We start from the raw sequence: 18,206 nt of genomic DNA, 5'->3' as shown, positions 1-18,206 counted from the left end.
TGTAACATGTAGAAGATGACAACAAAAAGGTCTTCCATGAAAAAAGCTTTTTGGCCTGTAGCTTTGAAAGCATTTGCTTTGAAGTCTGAACCCACAGAGAGCTCTGCATCTGCTGCTTATTACTTTAGTAATTTATATTTGAACTCTGTATTAGTCAGGATTTCCCTTCAAAAGAAGCTGGAAGGTCCAGTTTAATTCTGTAGTTGACAGTCTGACAATAAACATAAATCACAATGAGGACAGGGATAATCAAAGACAGGGAAATAGCATCAAGCTGTTTTCTACATAAGAAAAGCTGTGGGCATAATTGATGCTGCATAGAAGAAAAGTTTGTGGTTGTACCAATTCCCCCAAGATAGTGAGAAGTATACAAAATATTTTTGTGTTATTAAAGTTATAATCTCGAAGATCTCAGTTTCGTTCTCTTAGGCGACACCTGTGGCGCTAAACGGTAATTGCGGGAGCACGCCAATTACTGTATAAATGGACGATGCCTCTCCATCTGATCTCATTGTACAAAATTGATGCCAAGATTGCCCCCGTGACAGGCGCTGCCATCTTGTGATGGTGACGTCATTGGGAGCCAGAGTTGCACAGTAGAGATCGGCGGGTGGAGCGACCGTAGCCACTTCCGCTAACCAAAACACACACTCAACTTACCAAAAAAAACCGGCAGGAATCCCGCACGCCAGCATTATTAACAGCAGAACAGCTTCTTTGTGTTGGTCAGAAGCAAATGTTGACAGATACGTAAACTTTACTGACTGTAGTGATTGTTTCAGTTACATTTCCTCTCGCCAATCCTCCTCTACTCTGCTAATCAGGAACAGATTTGTCAACAGAGCTGTCAATCATCATTTTTACAGCATCAAATAACTTATAAAAAAAAAACTTGTCAGAAAAATGAACACTTGGATGTAAATCAGCAGGATAAGAACTAACTATAATGACAGAAACCATGTTTGAGAAAAATGTATTTGAAGTGTATTTTGATTTTATAGTTTGACTCATATCCCATCTGTTAACATGGAGGAGGCGGGCTTTATGACCTATACTGCAGCCAGTCAGCAGGGGGCGCTCAAAATGTTTTGGCGCCACTTTAAGGGAGCTGTCATGTCGTCCATCTTTTTACACAGTTTATGGAGCACACTTCCCAGATATCCAGACAGTGTCGCATGTGTGACGTCCACGGTTGGCTCCGGTTGTAACTCTTGATTTTCCTGGCTGACGGTCGCTTTCCTTTTTAGACTGTTTGCTTCATCTGAGCGTTGAATTTGTTTCTTTTTCTTTGGATTTTCACTTATTGTTGAAGTTGTATCTGTAGTCGTCGATCTTTTCTTTGTTTGTTCAGCCATAGTAGATTACTGTTTGCTCGCAACACCTGCAGAGACTGTGGCAGACCAACCACTGCTGGCTGATGGAAAACGGGTCACTAACTGGGCGCCACCTGTGATTTTTTTCCGTGAAAGTCGCACCAGACACCCAGTCCATAATACTGCAATGCAAAGGCTTTCACCATTGTGTCACCTCATTTGGCCATAGATAGCAGCTTAAAAGACATTTATTTAAATCAAGATTATTACTTTAAAGTAGTATAAATTAATGAGATCTCAGTAGAAAACTGATCTTATTTTGTATTTTTTCCTTGTTCAATAGCGAGGGTCTGAAGTCCAGCCTACAGTAACCGGCTTTGCCTTTTTAGTTTTCATTGACGTCAGAAGTGATGACCTTTTGGAGAGAGATCATTATTTTCCATCTCATCCTTGTGTACAGTGACGAGCGCTAAGCTGTTTTTATCCCTCTCACTACTGAAAGGGATGCTGCACACCTCTGCCACCCCCTGCCATTGTACAGAACAGAGGCTAATGCAGGGTGGACACACTATATGAATGGCTTTTCAAGAGGCGGATGCATTCACCTTGGTGATTCAGCTCTTACGTCGCTGGCCGCTGGCTATGTCCAGGGCTGTTTCCCTGAAAACGAGAGCACACATTGACCCTATGCGCTGACCAGCTGTACTTGTCACGTGTGTGTGTGTGTGTCTGTTGAGTGTGTAGTTTTTGACACTGAGAGCAGCGTCGTTTTCAGACAGAGCTGACAATAGAAGTTACCCAAACATGATGTCTAATTTAAGGGTGTATTCCAGACTTGTGTGAACTACTGAGGCACAAAACGAGGAATTTGTTCTTCACACATATTATTTTAACATCACTATGTTGTAGATTTATGTTTATTAGTTACATTTTGTTCCCTTAATAGTTTATTCCTCAAAGGGTCTGTGGCGCTGCGGTGGCTAATTGAACTCTGTGAGCTCTCAGAAGGCCACATCAGGGCAAACTTTCACTGCACACTCTTCCCAGCGTAACATAAAAAGACTGTATGGCAAATACACAAAGATGAGAGCAAAAATAACACTCTCTGCCCACTCCTGCGGCTCTCTTTCAAATTACAGGGTGGAGAATGGAAAAAAAAAATCCTGAGTTTTTCTCCGTGGGGGTTGTGTATGCATCGCAGGCTCGGTTCGCTACAGCTGAGGAGGAGTCATCAGCGTGTCACTTTTTATTTTCGGCCTGCCTGGCATTTTAAGAGAGGGGATTCTTTGCAATCTCATCACTCAAGTGTGGGATGTGGGCCTGACTCTGTTATCAGAAAACCCTGTTATTCATATGACACCCTCTACAATTGTGGTCAGTGGTCCTAAATAAATAATTACATACAATTGGCTGGTGAGTGATCCCAGCCATGAGTGAGGCTGCAACATGTTACACTTTGAACCTCTGTGTGAACTTTTATTTCTGTGCAAGTTGATAAAAGTGACCTGCTTTACCCCGCTGTCCCTGGTTGCCTTCCTTTACTTGTACTTCAGCTTCTTAGTCATTCTCCTCCTGTCTTCTACTTTCTCCCCAGGCAAGGACAGAGTCTTCAACACTCCTCTTTGTGAGCAGGGGATTGTGGGATTTGGTATTGGTGTCGCTGTCGCTGGTGCCACTGCTATTGCTGAGATCCAGTTTGCTGACTACATTTATCCTGCGTTTGACCAGGTAAGACGGGCTGCAGGTAGGCCTGCGGTACTCTGTGACGTGCAGTAGGTTGGGTAAATATTGAGGTGACGATGTGACGAGCAATAACACATATTGGAGGGCGCAAATGATCTTACTTACAGTTCTGATATATTTCTACTGTTTTACATGTTTTATATATCCATATTTTTACCATGTCTTCTCTCCTTAATGCAAAGTAATGCCAAGTAGTACAAGTGCTGTTCTCCTCGTATCTCCTTCCTTAACCATTGTTCTAGATAGCCTAGCCGTCACCATCATATTGAAATTGATCTGTGGGTAACTGATAGCAGGGCGGAATGGTGTGAACACATGGCCCATATATCCAGCGCTCCATATAATAGGTCAAATGTTTCCAAGCTAAGCGTGAAAAAAAATAGTGTACAAATGTTTTATGACCTATTGTGGGTGTTTCAGGAAGTGTTCTGTGATGTATTTATTGCGACATGTTCATATTGCAATGATAATGAATGCGTTTTCTTGTGCAGCCCGAGCTGCAATTATGGAAAAATTCTAATCTAATTGATGCCATGAAAGGCGCCTTTAAATAAAATCTGTTATTATTATTATTATTATTATTATTAATAAACAAATCATGAATTTTAAAATGTCAGAAAAATAGGTGATGTCTATGGAGTCAAGTAAAGGTCAAAACGATTTTGGGGCTCGCAAAATAATGTTCACAAATCATTTCACAGCCCGCAGTTGTATTTCACGTTTTGTGTGTGTGTAAAAAAATATTAAGTATCTAAATTTGTGAATGCGTAAAAAAATGTGTCCTCACACATTCAAGTTTGTGAATTTGTAAATAAGTTTTACAGGTGCAGAAATATTTTTTTGCTAAGAGAAAGGATTTACGAATGTGTGAAGACTCTTTGTAGCTGTAGAAACTTTGTGTGCGGACTTTCTGCTACAATATTTTCAACTTTTAGATTTCAGTCAGTCTGAGTTACAGACACACAAATTTCCTATGTGCATGTGTGAACCTAAAGCTCCAAGCTACGAGCTGTGAGTTACAAGCACAAAATGTGACCCTTTCTTTACGCCTCAGCCAATCAGCTCGCCTCTACGTTGTCCACTGACCATCCAATCAGAGGAAGCTAAACTTTCCAATCAGGCCACAACTGATTCTAGCCTGCGCGTTCATGGTGGCCGACAACAAATTTATTACTGACAGAAAAAAGAAGGGAGACGAGACAGTGAAATGAATAATTGTCAGACTTTGTAATGTTAGACGCCGCTGGAGAGGAGTTCAAAGAAAGTCAGTTTACTTTTGTTTAAGGCAGAAAAATTCTACGCATTCAAATTCTCGTATGTGGAAGCTTCAGTCAGCCAACATAGGTTTTCCTAGACAAAGAGACTTAAATCCATCATCATAATGGTTCCATTTTTTGTGAAATGACCAATCAGACAATTGACTTATTGTTGCAGCTTTAAGGGTAAGGTATACTCTGTTGGTCTAAAGCAAACTATAGCAGACTAATCCAGTGTCGCAGCACATGAAGTGTTTACACTGTGGAGACAAAAAGTCCCTAAATATATAAACACTTGGAAATCAAAATGTCATGTCATTTTTAAGTGTTAATTTGGTCCAGGAGGAACCTTCTCTAAGAGCTAGATCACTTTCACTGACACCCTATAGGTGTGTGGTTAAAGGGACAGCGTTTGGATTAAAGTTCACTGACGTAACTCTTAAAACCTGCCTTTTGCATCAAAAATCCTTCCTTTCGCTGTCATAACTGGGAACGCACAGACATCACAGCTACTTGCTGCTTTTCTTAAACCTGAAGGAAGAAACTCTATTCAAGGTGACTTCAGATTATGTCCCACAATCATCAAATGTAAACCTTTTCTTCTGCATCACAAAAGAGGCTGAATGAGTCCCCTGGCTGTCTCACTGCGTCCATGGCAACACTGTGAACGTCCTGTTTGCATTATCTAAAGCACAATGGTAATAATCTAAACATATTAATCAAAAATGGAAGAAAAAAGAAAGAAAACATTAAACTAGCTATTTTATTAAAAACCCTATTACATCAAAAAAACATGTAATGTCAGTACTAAGGTAGAAAGTACCCTCTACCTGGTTGTTATGCATAATTGAGTAGCCTGACTAATCCTAATAATAAGAGATCTCAGCTACCAAAAACAATGAGTTAATGCCATCATATAGGCACGAGTAAAATCTTAAGCACATGAAAGACGATAACAATTTTTGAGAAAAGAATCTTTAGCAGACGTTTTAAGTGAATTTGTGTCACTATAGTTTAAAATCACAATACAACTTACTGCTATGCTACAGAAATATATGTAGAAATCTTTATTTACCTGAAATCCCAGTACACTTTACCTTATTCAGCCCTGCATTGTCAACAATTACAAGTGCAAACGTAATCATTAAACCTGAACAACATGATCCAAGTTAGCTTAATGATGAATCAATCTGAACACTAGACAATATGGTTATGTAATATCTGTTTGGTTAACATCCATGTGACCCCCCTCATGCTATAACTGTGATAAAGAGCTTTGGTATTACAGTTTTTATTAGTGTAGAAGTGATGAGATACTAAATTCATTATCCACAGAAACACTGCAGAGTACGGATGGAGGGGAAAAAATGATTCCACTACCTTGTAGCCACAAGTGTTTGTGTCTGTTTGTATAGCAGATTCCTTGTTTCATTCAGCTGTTTAATAAACAGACCTCCAGTTGTCTATTGATGACTAGCTTGGTAAAATCTGTTAAACAAAACAAGCTCTCCTCAAGGACTGGAAGACAGATTAATGTAGCATGAAGAGGCTGAGAGGTGGACGGCGCTGCTGTTTTAACATGCATACATGTTGACATTAGTGTCACTGTGTGTGCTCCCGCCCTCCACATGATGAATGGGAGTCCTTGCTGTGTCGAGGCAGCGCTAAGACAGTTTCTTAGAAGCTCCTGGTGTGGCGCTAAACATTTTATTAAACCTGTTGTTGGGCCTTGAGTGGGCTCGTTCTCTCTCCGTCTGTGCTCTCACTTAAAGTGGTGGCGTCCAAACTGACCTCAGAGAGACATTAAAGCTGAAATAACAGCCCACCTGAGTTTCTGGGGGGAAACTTGGGATACCTTTTTGGAGGAAACCCACTATGAGAAACTGTAGAAGAAGTTAAAAGAAACCAAACACTTGAGGTGAATGTGCTCGTAAAAAATTAAGTAGAGTTTTTAAAAGCATCAGGAGAAATAACAGAGATAGAGTGGCTCCACACATAAAGCCTTAATCCAATGTCCACTGGTGTGGTCGTTATTCAGAGACACAAAAGACAACATTTCATAACAATGAACTAACCGTTCATAAAGAACTCATAACTTGTGAATGTGTTAACTTAAATCAAATCTCATTCATGTCTTTTTCCAGATAGTCAATGAAGCAGCAAAGTACCGCTACCGCTCTGGCAACATGTTCGACTGCGGCAACCTCACCATTCGAGCTCCGTGGGGGTGTGTCGGCCACGGATCACTTTACCATTCTCAAAGCCCTGAGGCCTTCTTCGCCCACTGCCCTGGAATCAAGGTGAGCCACGGGGTTTATTACAGGACTGTAAAGGACTATTCAACTCTATTGACTTGATTGATTCGATCACAGCGAGAGCTGCCCCCTTTTAAATCTGATGAATTGTGTTTGTTACAATGCCCGAGGTATATAATTATATCATGTTTATTATTCCCCCTGCAACATGAGCCACGAACAATGTTGGAAAAAAGCTTTACAAGTTTATAGCCCAAGAACGGACTCAACAGCTGAAAACAAAGGCCACTTAAAGCAGTTTCTATAAAATCTGCACAGAGTTTATTAAATGTTTTTTTTTTTGGACAAGGGACCATGTACAAAATACATTTTTTTCCAAAAGAGAAGAGATGCTTTGTGCCAGATAAAAGTGATAATCTGGAAGATCTCAGTTTCGTTCTCTTTGGCGGCACCTATGGCGATAAACATCATCAACGTCATTGCGAGAGCACACTTTGCATATCCAGATAGTGTTGCATGTGTGACGTCCACGGTTGGCTCGGGTTGTAACTCTTAATTTTTTTTAGACTGTTTGTCTTCATCTTAGCGTCGAATTTGTTTCTTTTTTTTTTTTATTTTCACTTATTTTTGAAGTTGTATCTGTAGTCATCGATTTTTTCTTTCTTCAGCCATAGTAGATTTCTGGCCTCTGCAAGTGTTGCGAGTAAAGCAGCCGCTTTACGTTAGCTCCGTCACAGACACCCAAAATGCAAAGGCTTTCATCAGTGGGCCGTAGGCTCAATCACCATTGTGTTACCTCATTCGGCGATAGATAGAGACTTAACAGACATTTATTTAAATGGAAATATTCAAGATTATTACTTTAAACTACTAACTAACTAACATTGGGTTGTGCATGCACACTTGCCTCACACAAACACACTCCAAAAGGGGCATACATCTAGAAGGATACCGTATGTTGGGTTTATAAATATATTAGTACTAGAGTGCAACAGGAGGAGAGGAAATGGTGCACAGGTGACAAGTGTGATGGTTAAAGGGAAACCAATGATTAAAGTACTGTATAGTCTTATATAACACAGAGGCATAAACTAACCAAGATGTGAGGAAATGGTACTCATGCTCCGTCGCTGCTGTCAACAGCTTCCCCTTTCTGCATGAAATAACTGTAACAAGCTTACGGTCGCCTGACGATGAAAGACGATGTGTAGAAACAGATGACTTGTGAAATGCACTTAGTTGTGTGACAACACAGTGGAAACTGTCCAGTCATAGAAATATAGTGGTATATAAATGTCATGCTTAACGATAAACACACGAGTTTCAGGCTTGTAAAAAGGCGAGAGAGGGCCTGCTACTTGTAGTTTGTACGTGTGAAAAAGGCACAAAGAGGAAATTGAGACGTGGATTTAACAGCATGTGCTCAAAGTAAACAAGTCTATGTTCAAATGTCAACATATAACCTCCCTCCACAGAGCGTACATATAATCATCATCATCATCAGAGTTTCTCACACGCCACAGACTGGGAATGACTGTGTGGCTACAGCTACAGCTCATCCACTGTTGCTGAGAGCAGTAAACATGTTGTCCCCCAGCAAAGGTCAGGCTGATAAATGTTAATGTAAACTATCAGCGCTCCGTCTGAGGGTCGGGTCAGACAAACAGCCCCACTGGCTTGATTCTTGTTGTCATGATATCCCAATTCTGACCTCAATAATAGGGGTGGGAATCGTCAGATTTGATTACAATTCACAGGGTCATGACTTGATTATTAAACGATTCTCGATGCATTGAGATGTATCTAAATTTCAGAGTTCTTTTCTTTTTTTTGTTTTTAAGTTTTTTTTTGTGGGCCTTTTATTGACAGAGAGGACAGGAGACAGTGTAGGAAACAGGGGAAGAGAGAGTGGGGCATGACACGCGGCAAAGGGCCGAGGGCGGGAGTCGAACCCAGGGCCGCCGTATCGAGGACTAATAGCCTCTGCACATGGTCGCCGACTCAACCGCTGAGCCAAACCGGCGCCCTCAATTTCAGATTTCTATACCTGGTTTATTTTCCCCCATCGAAACGAACAATCAGGTGAAATTAAAACCCTTTTATTTATACATATTTTGTCACAAATTACTTTTGTAAATTACCCTTTTTAAATAAGTCCTAAGTCTAAGACTGAACATAGTGCTCAAAAACTATAAACAAAAATAAATCTCTTTTTTGCATGACATTTTCATACATCAAAATAAAACAGTTTAATATTGAAAAAACTAATTGTTTAGCAGCTGAGTCAGTTCTCAGTGACTCCATTACCTGAGCGGTGGTGTTTCTGCAAAGTGTTGGTAAAGCCGTGTCTGTGAAGAATCACCCGGACGGGACGTTGTACGAGTTAGCGCACATATCTTTAGCAATAAAACTTGCGATAGCCTCTGTTATCTTTATGGCCCTGTCAGAGTTAGGTGCCAGCTTTGATACGAGTGTCTGTTCAGTAACTTTCTGGTTGCATACAACAACTGTTTTTTTCCTGCTAATGTTAGCTCGGAGTGGAAACGGGTAATATGATTTCTCCTATTGATCGTGTTGCAGACGGACTTGATCTTTATAACATAAGATTTATTATATGACACAATTTTTATGCTATAGAGAAAAAGACCTTAGAGAAAAACCTTCGCAGTGCAGTTAGCGGTTCATATGAAGAGTTTCTCAGCCCTTTAGTTGGTCTGTAGATAAAGTAGTTCTGTGTACTCATAGCAAACAGAAATGGTGCACTGGGATCCAGTGTGAGGCAGGTTGGTCTGTTTGAAATTTTACTTTCTTCCTCTGGGGCCGCTCTACATTACACACTTTGAAATGAATTATTAACAGAAGGGTCAAATATGAAATGTTCATAATGCGCTTCATGTGTTCCTCAGGTTGTGGTCCCTCGTGGTCCAGTGCAAGCCAAAGGGCTGCTCCTCGCCTGCATCGCTGACAAGAACCCCTGCATATTCTTTGAACCCAAGATCCTGTACAGAGCAGCAGGTGAGCTGCACTGTTTATTAACCTGAATTCGACTTGTAACTGATCACTCTTTGGTTCATTTGTCACCCCCTGATGTTCAGCTTCCTCCAGCATCATGCCTCCCCTGCCCTTAATGTGTTCGCCTGGTTTCTTTATTGAAAGCAAATGTTCTCCCTTTTAGAGAAGTCATGCAAGACAAACAAACAGTGTTCCTCACTGCAAACAATATGAGATCAGCAGGACCCTGAGTGTGAAGTCTAAATGGGCTGTGAAGTGTTGACAGTGTCGAGCTGAATCCTCTCTCCCTCCCTGTGTGCAGCGAAGCTTGATTATACTTGATGCCAGCATGGCTTTGTGCAGGCTGAAGAGCCAAATGGTGTTAAGCCATGACGTAATAAACTATTTAACATATGTTGGCAGTTGCAAAACAGTTCTGCCTTGGCTACATCATAATAATTTGATATCTATAACAGAGTTGGAAGTTTGAAGATGATGTTTGAGCTCATTAAAGTAATGAAAGACAGACGCACAACAGATTGGTACTACCAGCCTCAAAGCGGCGCCTCTGATTTTCACAAGTTTGCTAGTTTCCCGCTTTGATAAGAGCCAGATGAGATTGTGAAATATGATAGCTGACTGCTAAGATTGTTTCAATTATGGCAATATGTTGGTGATGATGAACATAGTGCATAGTGGGGGTGATAATTGTCCAAAACGTTTCTCATGTTGCTGTGCTGTCTGATATTTAAACCACTCATAAGCATAAAGAGTGACTGCATTCCTTACATCTCCATCACTGTTTCTTCAGGTGTTTTTAAGAGCAATGGTAGGTAAAACTTTAAGGCCCAATGAACCTGAAATTCATCTATAAATCTTCATGAGAAATTATTTGGTTATTGACGCAGAGTAACATTGTGACTACTCACAGAAACATAGAAAAGACTTACTTGGAATCTACACCGACACTGTAGCGTCAGACGGACGTGCGAGACACTTAGAGTCACGGCAGCATCTCAGAATCAGAATCAGCATCTGTTTTACGATCTACACCAACTGCGACTACAGCAAAGATGAGTAAGCCAAAGGTAGTTGTGATTCCTGTCTATAAATAGGTGTGGCAGTGACCAAAAAGTATGCAGACCGCCAGAAACAGTAAAAGAAGACAACTTTGCAACCGATTCGTAGACTTATTTCTTAATTGTGCATAAATTCAGATGAGAATAAATGAATAGGATTGGTATAACCAGATGTTGAGTAAATTTACATATTCATTGCTCTTGCAAATTAATCTTGCCTGCTCATCGAGCCTATCAATAACTTAAACTTGGCCAAAGGTGAGAAGACATTACATTGTTTAACATGGATTCCTTGGTTGTGGGCATGCATTTACATAGCAGTCAATGGCTTTCTATACTTCACTGACGCGCAGCAGCGGGGAAAAATAGGCTTGAAGCGTAAAACTAACGGAGCAGCAGAAAATTACTCGCATATTACGCCCGGCACATGTGTGTCAAAAATGTTTTAACGAACAACCAGAAGTGTAAACATGTTTGTCTGCGTGTCTGCCGTCAACTTAACACCAAAAAGTGCTAGCTAGTGTGATAGCTAGAGAAAAACCACACTGGGCTCAGGAGATTTGTTCGGACCTGAAACCTGCACGCAAAGAAAACAGCAGGACAGGGGACACAAGGACACCTAGGGAGGCAGAGGGGTGGTTAAAACCTATAGACTACTAGTGATGATTACTGTGTTAGTTTATAGTTTATTTTCACCATTATTAATAAATCAAAGCTGGGGTAGGTGAATTATTTTAAAAGCCACCTGTCTACCTGGCTGTTGTCTACAAGCAAATTATTGACAATGATGATATTGTAAAAAAATGAGCCTTTGATTAATGCTGCTCCGGAGCAGGTTGTGTTCGAGATAAGAGATCAGCGCGTATGAAAGGGCCACCTACTGACCAATCAGGTCTCTTGATTCAGTGGCTTTGAGAGCTGATCGTGAGAGGGAGGAGGAAAAAAGACCAGTAAAACACATCCGCTTTACCGTATGATTTTTGATGTGAAATATATTCATGAAAGATATTAATCATGCTTTACTGACATACATATACAACAGAGACTGATAAAAGCACAGACTCCGTGCTGTACTTGTTGTACTTATGAGATGTAAAAGAGAGCCTTCTTACCGCTTTAAATTGTAGTTTTATATTTATTTTATTTGCTCCATAGGTCAGTTTGATATGTCTGGGCTGATAGAATAAGTCTAAATCTGACATTAACGCCTCATAAATACATCTGTGTAATGTTCTAGTTTAATGTAAAACACAAGTGTCATTATAGTCAATATGTCTTGCTCTGATAATGGAGCAGTGATATTAAAGACTTACACTGTCAGTGATTTTTTTGCTATTTGTCCTTCCTGCGTTCAGCAGCTGCAGCTGAGTGGATTTTAGTCTGGATTACATCTAACTTCTTCATATCTTTCTAAAATCATAGTTTGCTCCGAGTAAAATATGCTCATCAGCTGCTGGCAGACTTGACCCTGTGTGTGAAGTTCAACATAACCGGGCTTTCTCGAAGTAAGCTGGCTCGACAAAGCCTCAAGCACCAGTTAGATATAATGGGTATCATGGAGGTGGTTATATACTGTCTCTGCTGTTTTTTTCTTCTGCACAAAAAGAGCGATCGGCTGTCTGCTTCTGTCAGACTGTTTAAATGAGAAGTAATGATGAATATATAAAAGTTATTACGGTGACAACCAACACTGCTGCTGCAAATAAGGCAAGAGAGAAATGCTGCGTAATTTAATGTATTTATTTTACCTCACGAAACGCTCTCAGTGCATCCAGTAACGTAACAATTGCACACAGTACAACTCTTAACTCTTATGATACACGTGATTTCAGTAGTGTCAGGAACTACAGTTAGGTCGGATACTTTCCCTTCATTAGAAAATACGTAGAATTTCAGGATGCGATGCATATAGTGTTTGCTACTGTACCTGCAGAGCTTCGTTCTCTGGCTTCACATGCGTAACATTACGGTTACAGAAGTTTGTGTGTACATATTACCTCAGCTGAGGATCTATATCACCCACAGAGAACATCGTCAGAACATTATTCATGGCAGGGCGGGGCTTTACAGCCGAATTACAGCCAAGTAAGTTACTATGGTGATCTAGCCATGTGAAAAGAGAGCCAGCTTTGACACTGAAAACCCTGGATTTAGGCTCAACAGACACGGCTGATCCTTTTAATCTCGGTTAGTAGCACACCCCTCTGGTGTCTAAGTTGTAGACAGTGTTTTTGTTTGTGTTGTTGCTCAGTTAATATTGATCTTTGTTTATTAGCCTCATGGGAAGTGATGAGATTAGATCTTACTTGCCACATGATTTCTTGTAGCATGTCCAGATGGTCTGATTCCAAATATAATAGATACATTTTTAAGAGCCAGTGATAAGGTACGTGACATTCAACATATCACTTTATGGCTTTCATTATACAAACATGTGCTCCCCTTTTTTGTTTCTTGCTAAGTTTCTTGCACATTATCTGTGCTACATTTCAACCAAGAATCCATTTTGTTGTTTCTTGTTTATTCCATTGTTTAGGTGTGCACAAAGCCTGTTATAATTATTTGAATGACGAACAAACAAACTTGAGTTAAGTATGATGGTTTATTTTGTTAAAGTTGACAGTTTAGTGTAGTTAACTATTTAATAAATTGTAGATTAAAGATCTAACAAATACATTTTCATTGGACTTATTTAAGTGTAACTGATTAAGGAATAATGGATAATTGACCATTTTTGAATGAACATTTAAAAAAAAAATTTCCCCTGCAGTTCTCCAAACTACCCCCAGGGGTACTAGTACCTACATTTGAGAGCAACAACCCTAGAGGGACGGAGCCAGCCAGCTCTCATGTCAGATCCACATGCCTCTAATGATCTCTGCCTGGATTATGAAGTCATGTTTTTAATTGCAGCGGCCCCTCGTTTGATAGAAACCACACATTTGTCTCAACGAATCCTTTCTGTTTTGTGGGGCCTGAGATTCCACTTATTAAACCATAACCTAGTTTTCATAATTCAATTTTAACATTCTGTAAAATGCCATTGTTCCACTCAAGCGGCTGTGTCTCGTCTTAAAGTTGGGTATGATTCACCCTTCATGTTGTTGTAACAAAGTGAGTCGTCAGGATGGGTACTTTTTCTTTCCTCTTCAGCTTGAAAGCGCCGTGGAAGTCATTCAAGGTTTCCAGTAAGGTCTCAAACCCAGCGTCTCCCTGGAGTATAATTACTCTGCTTAATTGTAATTCAGACTTCATGCGTTGCCATGTCGGAGTGCTTTTAGCAGTTTGCTCCCCCCAAAATCCCCTCACACAGAAGGTCCTGCGATCAGCGTGGTTTGCAGCCGAAGCCATGATGATGAATATGATTTAAATTAAGTAAAAAATAATACATTCAATGATTATATGTTGTGTCCTGGCAGTATCAATATTGCTAATAAGCAGCAGGTTTGAAAGTGACGGCAGTATGACTTTATGATAAGCTTTTTCATTGTAATGGTTTCCATGACTGGGTTTCAGTTTTCCAAGACATTATTAACTATTATTCAAACCATATACTTACATGCACTTTGTCTTGGACTTTGGTTCAAAGAGATGTTGGCTGCGAGGCTCCTCTTTTTGGACGGTTGTCCTGTTTATGTGGCCCCTTTTCTGATTCATTTCCCATCCCACCAATGTGTTGTTGTCAAGATTAATCAGGACTCTGGGCTTGTAGCTGGCAGAAGATATCATTAGGTCATGCATTAGGTTGTGCTGATAAAAGCACACTGTGTCTCTAAAAGATGAGGTTCTGGAAAAAGCATAAAGTATTTGAAATGGGCCGGTTAAAATGTTCTAGAATCCGAGTTTGTATTCTTTGACAATTAGTCATTTCAGCAGTTTTTCATCTAGTCTATCATTTAGAGGTCTGGTCAGTTTAGGAGTATTCAAAATGCAAACCACAGGGTACACTGCGAAATGATTAATGAATGAGTTCAGAACCGGACCTCATTTATTGTGAAAGTGAGTGTGCATGTAATGTTTGCATGTAAGCACAGAGGGAGTCATAATCTGTTAATGTGTGTGTGTTTCCTCAGTGGAGCAGGTTCCTGTGGAGGCCTTCACCATTCCACTCTCGCAGGCCGAGGTCCTACAGGAAGGAAGTGATGTCACTCTGGTTGCCTGGGGGACACAGGTAGGCGATCCCGTGAATCATTGACAGACTCTCAGTGGGCGACCTGAGCAGTTTTAAGTCCTCATCTATGTTTGGATCATTTTCCATGGCCACAGGAAAAAAGGAGCCCAGTGTCCTGTCCACTAAATGACGCTTAAAGCCACAGACGCAGGCAGTGGATTAACTTTAAGTCTAACACAAGCCCCCTCTGTCGCAGCAGGGTCCCTCAGCCGGCAGTCTGTGGCTGTATCTGCCCAGACATCTCCACAACATCAGGGCCATTCTTGACTCCATGTGTAAACACTAGATAGCTGCTGCACACTTTCCATTGTGGCCTTTCTTTTCATTTTCTGCAGCTCGGTAACAAGATGCCGGTAACTCACCAGGAGTCATCCCCGGCATTGATTGTACACAGCCACTTTAACAGGATTATCCAGGCCATAATGTACCTGGAGCATGGGAGGGGGTCTGAGGGCATTGAAAAAAAACGTCTTCATTAAAGCCAGTATTTCTGCTGAAGGGTGGACAGAGAAGATAGAGGAACCAGAAAATAGGTTGAAAGCAAGGCTCTTTTTTTAGGTGCAGTTTTTGTCCCACCTCATTAATCCACAGGCCTGCACAGATGCAACCTTGTAACCCATGGGCTATTGTCTGACAACCGTTTAGCCGTATATTTTAGGGCTTCCGGTTTAGTCGATTGATATAAGATAGCCAGGTTAAGACTTCCTCTCCTGTCTGCTGGTGAAATGTTATAGTTAGACAAGCAAACTGAGACGTGAGTCGAAGTTGAGAGACAATGTCCACAGCTGGATTTTTATCTGCACTCATTAGGGCTGTCACTTTTCAATCAAAATTCGCTTTATCGTTCAAACCTGGTGAAATATTAATAGTTTGAACTGTAATGATGTGATCGAATTAAAAATAGAGGCACAGCAGATAACGCTTGCCCACAAACAAATTGGTAATCTGCTTTCCAGAGTCCCAGAATGCTCTCACGTTTAAAGTAGCGTGCCTTGTATTCCAATAAGCCAATGCGTTGTTAACCTTTCCTGCTTCAGCGTCCCGACTGTAGTCCGAAAGCACAGGGGAGACTTATTGTTGTTCTGCTCCAGGGCTGAAGCTGTAGCTAGCTTCGGTGCTAACTCCCGTCACTTTAATACACCAGCACAAGCAGGAAGCAAGACACGGGAGCACAGCTTGAGTCTTGAGAAGTTCGTAGGCTTTATTATGCTCCGGTCCCCGACACTGCGCGTAACTCCTGCACGCACACTTCCGTTCTCTCTCACTCGCTGTCCCACCCCACTTGGGTTTTGGGAAAAGTGATAGCCCTAGCACTCATATGCAGCTAAACTGTTGTTTCATAATATGCAATGGGTTTTGGGATTTCATTCAGGCCAATGTGTTCACCTCTTTTTCGCTTCATACAGACTGTTACATAGTAAACTAGGAAGCTGAGACAGAAAATCGTCTCCCTCGCTTACAGATTCTGCATTCATATCTGCAGTTCTGCAAATACATAAGCGCAACCAAGAGTAAAGAAACAGACGTTTTATACCTCGGCTTGACAGTACCTCTAATCACATTTTCTCCCTCCTCCCTACACGTGTTTGGTAGAATGATGCTGCCATTAAAACAAAGATGTCGGTGGCCGGGGACTGTATCTGACTCAACTGTTCACATGACTTCCTGTTATGATGTTCAGCAATTCTTATTAAGAAGAAGCCAATAAAGCCTGCCAGTATCATGGACTCGGTGAACTACAGTTCTTTCTTACACAAATGATCGATTATTAGAAATAACTTGAACAACATGGTCTGGGGTTCAGTTTGTGTTTGTAAAGCACTTATCTTTTCAGAGTTTATGATTGTCATTATTACGCAATCACCTTTTCTAGCTTCCTGTTTACCAGAACAGCACTTAAAAAAGCTAATATAAATGTCAGTTTTAAAACACCAGTTTCCATCATGAGATGTTTTTTTTATATTATGTGTAATGGACAGTGTTGGACTGTGAACCCATTCTCATAAAGTAAACAGACCTAAAATACCAAAATCCAGAAACAACATGTACGATGTTGTTAAAAACTATAAAAATCTCCCTTTGTGGTTTATTGCTGTTTATTTTACTATTCCAATACTTATGTCATAAAGTTCAGATTGCTCTGAGATTTACTGCAATAAGGCAGCAGTTCTTCATGCTATTGATATTGCACATAATTAAATATTGGAAAGGTTGTTACTTCGTTGTTTGTTTTTCCAGCAGTCTGCATCAACGTCCAAATTATATTCACCAAGTAAAAGACTGGAACTAGGATGACTTGTGGTCTGTCAAATATTGCAACTCGGCAACACCTGGAAGTGATAAGAGTTTATTGTCAACCACCATCTGTCTGTTAGTGTCGGACTTTTACTTTTGCAGCATGATATCCTGGACAAACTGTAAAATACATGAGCTCTTTAGATCTAAAGGCCGTCTTTTATGTTCTCTCCTTGTTTAGGTCCACGTGATGAGAGAAGTGGCCAATATGGCTCAAGAGAAACTGGGAGTGTCCTGCGAGCTCATCGATCTGCAGACCATCCTGCCCTGGGATACTGAAACAGTTTGCAAGGTAACAAAGATGCATGCATGCTCTCACAAACACAGCATCTCAAGCAAAGGACAATTCTCACATTCATTTTATGCTGAGAAACAGCTACATTTATTATTTTGGCATTTCTTTCTGGTGCAACATAACCAATAATATAAAATTAGTTTGGTGTCATGTTTTTTTAATTAATCTTTTGTCACACAATACATGGCCACGTTTGCTTTTCCAAGTAGATACTCTTCCATAGATCTCATTGATTTGGCATAAGTAATGTCTCTTTTGAAAGGGCTGTTCTACATTGGAGTCATCCTCTTACTGTAGATGTTTTTATTGTGGTGCAGAGGAAATGTTCCTCTCTGGATTGTGTGGTTTTCTTTGGTGCTTCATAAACAGGATTCCTTCCACAACTGGTAAGGCTTGATAAATAGTTTATTTTGCCAGGCTATGGTGCTCACCAAAACAAAATGTTTATTTGGGAAGGCTTTGAAAGGCTTTTCCAGTGGGTACATCTTTATTTATTTTGAAATGGGAGAAGGTGCATGTGAAGGACAGTTTAGAGAATAGTGGCACAGAAAGATTATTTCCTTGTCACCATTGACGAGTTTCAGTAGACTAAATCAGATCTGATGTTTGGAAAAACCTCTGTGGAGGTCTGCCTTAACACACACCTTGGTTTTCATTTCCACAGTGTGTGTGCATCCTCTCCGTTCTCACGACGCTTGTTCTTCTGTGGCTTTTGAACACGTCACATTGTGTCTCCTCGTTTCAACGCTGCTCCTTTTTGCAGATGAATCACCAGATACATTTTAATTTGACACATTTATTGTCCAGT

The 18,206-nt window shown here is 40.6% G+C and overlaps 1 protein-coding gene across 1 annotated transcript in view; it reads left to right on the top strand.

The window, feature by feature from the left end:
- Positions 1 to 18,206, top strand: part of bckdhb (branched chain keto acid dehydrogenase E1 subunit beta) — a 58,279-nt gene that overhangs the window by 4,112 nt on the left and 35,961 nt on the right. Inside the window, exons 4-8 of the mRNA XM_069656196.1 lie at positions 2,908 to 3,041; positions 6,457 to 6,612; positions 9,474 to 9,582; positions 14,711 to 14,808; positions 17,285 to 17,395. Coding sequence (XP_069512297.1) covers positions 2,908 to 3,041; positions 6,457 to 6,612; positions 9,474 to 9,582; positions 14,711 to 14,808; positions 17,285 to 17,395 — 608 coding nt within the window. The remainder of the gene's footprint in view (positions 1 to 2,907; positions 3,042 to 6,456; positions 6,613 to 9,473; positions 9,583 to 14,710; positions 14,809 to 17,284; positions 17,396 to 18,206) is intronic.

Source organism: Semicossyphus pulcher, unplaced genomic scaffold (genome assembly GCF_022749685.1).
Source record: "Semicossyphus pulcher isolate SPU_LCO1_2020_fin unplaced genomic scaffold, fSemPul1.0.p SCAF_9, whole genome shotgun sequence".
NCBI classification, from domain to species: Eukaryota; Metazoa; Chordata; class Actinopteri; order Labriformes; family Labridae; genus Semicossyphus; species Semicossyphus pulcher.
The sequence above is the reverse complement of the archived record's forward strand: the minus strand, read 5'-3'. Positions and strand labels throughout refer to the sequence as shown.